General features: G+C 50.1%; 1 protein-coding gene across 3 annotated transcripts in view; it reads left to right on the top strand.

Annotated features, from left to right (window-relative positions):
• The first annotated feature begins 204 nt into the window (after positions 1 to 204).
• The window catches only part of LOC142573227 (uncharacterized), a 54,622-nt gene continuing 53,131 nt past the window's right edge, over positions 205 to 1,695 (top strand). Inside the window, exon 1 of one of the 3 annotated variants that reach the window (XM_075682832.1) lies at positions 205 to 443. In XM_075682832.1, the coding sequence (XP_075538947.1) occupies positions 392 to 443 (52 nt within the window). In that variant the 5' untranslated portion in view covers positions 205 to 391. The remainder of the gene's footprint in view (positions 444 to 1,695) is intronic. The other 2 variants (XM_075682828.1, XR_012826258.1) reach the window with 2 other exon arrangements.

The following is a 1,695-nucleotide window of genomic DNA, read 5'->3' as shown; positions in this document are numbered from 1 at the left end:
CTGGGGCACGATATCCCCAAGGCGGCTACACTACTCAGCAGCAAGCAGCAAAGGACACGCGAATTCATAGAAAGGAGAAATCGGTTACCAGTTCCATGCCATGCCATGGCTCAACCTGAAAGAACAGATGCTGCCTTTGGAAGAACAAAAATTTGCAGTTACGCCCGAAGGCGAAGCATTGAAAGCGCGAGCATGGTTTGGCGTTGCGCTCGAGCTCCTCGCACAATGTACTAACAATGCGCGGACGCGGCATGGGGGGGGGGGGGGGGCGCAGCACGCGGTACAGCTGCCGCTGCGCGAGCAGGAACAGCGCCCTGGCTTCTCAGACGGCTTCTCACAACGTTGGCGCCATGAGGAACGCCGGCAGCTGCGTCACCGGTGCCGCAACTGGATGGTGCACGGACGAGACCGAAGGAAAGCCGCCGGCGTTCGCAAGATGGAAGGTGAGGTACAGCCCATTGGAAGATGAGACATAAATTTAGCTTGACGTTTACGCCCTATTCTGCTGCAACCACTGTATGCCGCACGGTGTGGTAGGCAGTGCACGCAGCTGCAATGTGTGCGCGCACCAAGCTCATGCCAGCAGCGGAAGCCAGAACGCTGCCCTGGCTTGGGCAGAGCCGGATGAGCGGAGCGTATGAAAGCTATCAAGCATGCGCCTCTTTGAAGACTTTCTAGCCCTCCACGCGCGAAGCGCACGGGTGCCGTGAATACCAGGACAGCACGACGGCGGCGGCGCGAACACGCCTCTAGTGTCCGTATAATCGCTAGTGCATTGAAATGCGATACTATAGCTATATTAACTGGCGCAAAGGCTCCTAGGAGCTCGACACTTTTGTAGTTACGTCTATTTGCCTTCCAGGTGTATATGTACCGAATCCGCCGAAGAATGTCTTATCTTGCGTAACTCGCATCTATGAGACTAAATTTTGCATGGCTAAATGCGGCTAAATTTGCACCGGATGAGGCTAAATTTTGCATGGCGGCCGCATTTTTGATGGGGGAGAAATGCGAAAACACCAGTCTACTTATATTTAGGTGCACGTTAAAGAACCTCAGGTGGTCCAAATTTCCGCAGTCCCGCACTACGGCGAGCCTCGTATCAGATGGTGGTTTTGGCACGTAAAACCCATAATTTATTTTTTTAGGCGAAATATTGACAGCTGACTTCAAGAAAGATAAAGATGGTGTTCACCTACAACAATTTTGCTGTCAGTCATCTACCAACACCGTAAGCAAGATTACAGCCATAAAACTGTATTCTTCTGCACCTATAACTCCTAATTAAATGCCCCAAAAAGGGTGTTTTGCATTAGAGAAGTCTATTATTAAAGTTGTAATTCGCGATAAGAAGGTCTTTCTTCTGAGAATAAAATTCCCTTTAAGAAGCTCACTACACATACAAAAGCAGTACCTTATAAATTTCCCTCACAATATTTGCTCAACAAAGAAGAGGGATGGGAAAAAGATCCATTCACGCACGCGCGTCGACGCTGCGGTGCGAGCATTAGATGATCGCAGTAGTCGCCCCCGCATAACTATCAGTAAGTTAATTCCCCATTCCCCAGTGAAGGGTAGCCAACTGGGCTCAACGTGCTTAACTTCCATGCTTTTACCTTATCACTTCTCCCACTAATGGCACAAGAGCGCCGGTTGCGTATGTAACACGGCACATCACAAAATATGGCAGGAATC

The sequence above is a fragment of the Dermacentor variabilis genome, chromosome 1 (genome assembly GCF_050947875.1).
Source record: "Dermacentor variabilis isolate Ectoservices chromosome 1, ASM5094787v1, whole genome shotgun sequence".
Taxonomy (NCBI): domain Eukaryota; kingdom Metazoa; phylum Arthropoda; class Arachnida; order Ixodida; family Ixodidae; genus Dermacentor; species Dermacentor variabilis.
The sequence above is the reverse complement of the archived record's forward strand: the minus strand, read 5'-3'. Positions and strand labels throughout refer to the sequence as shown.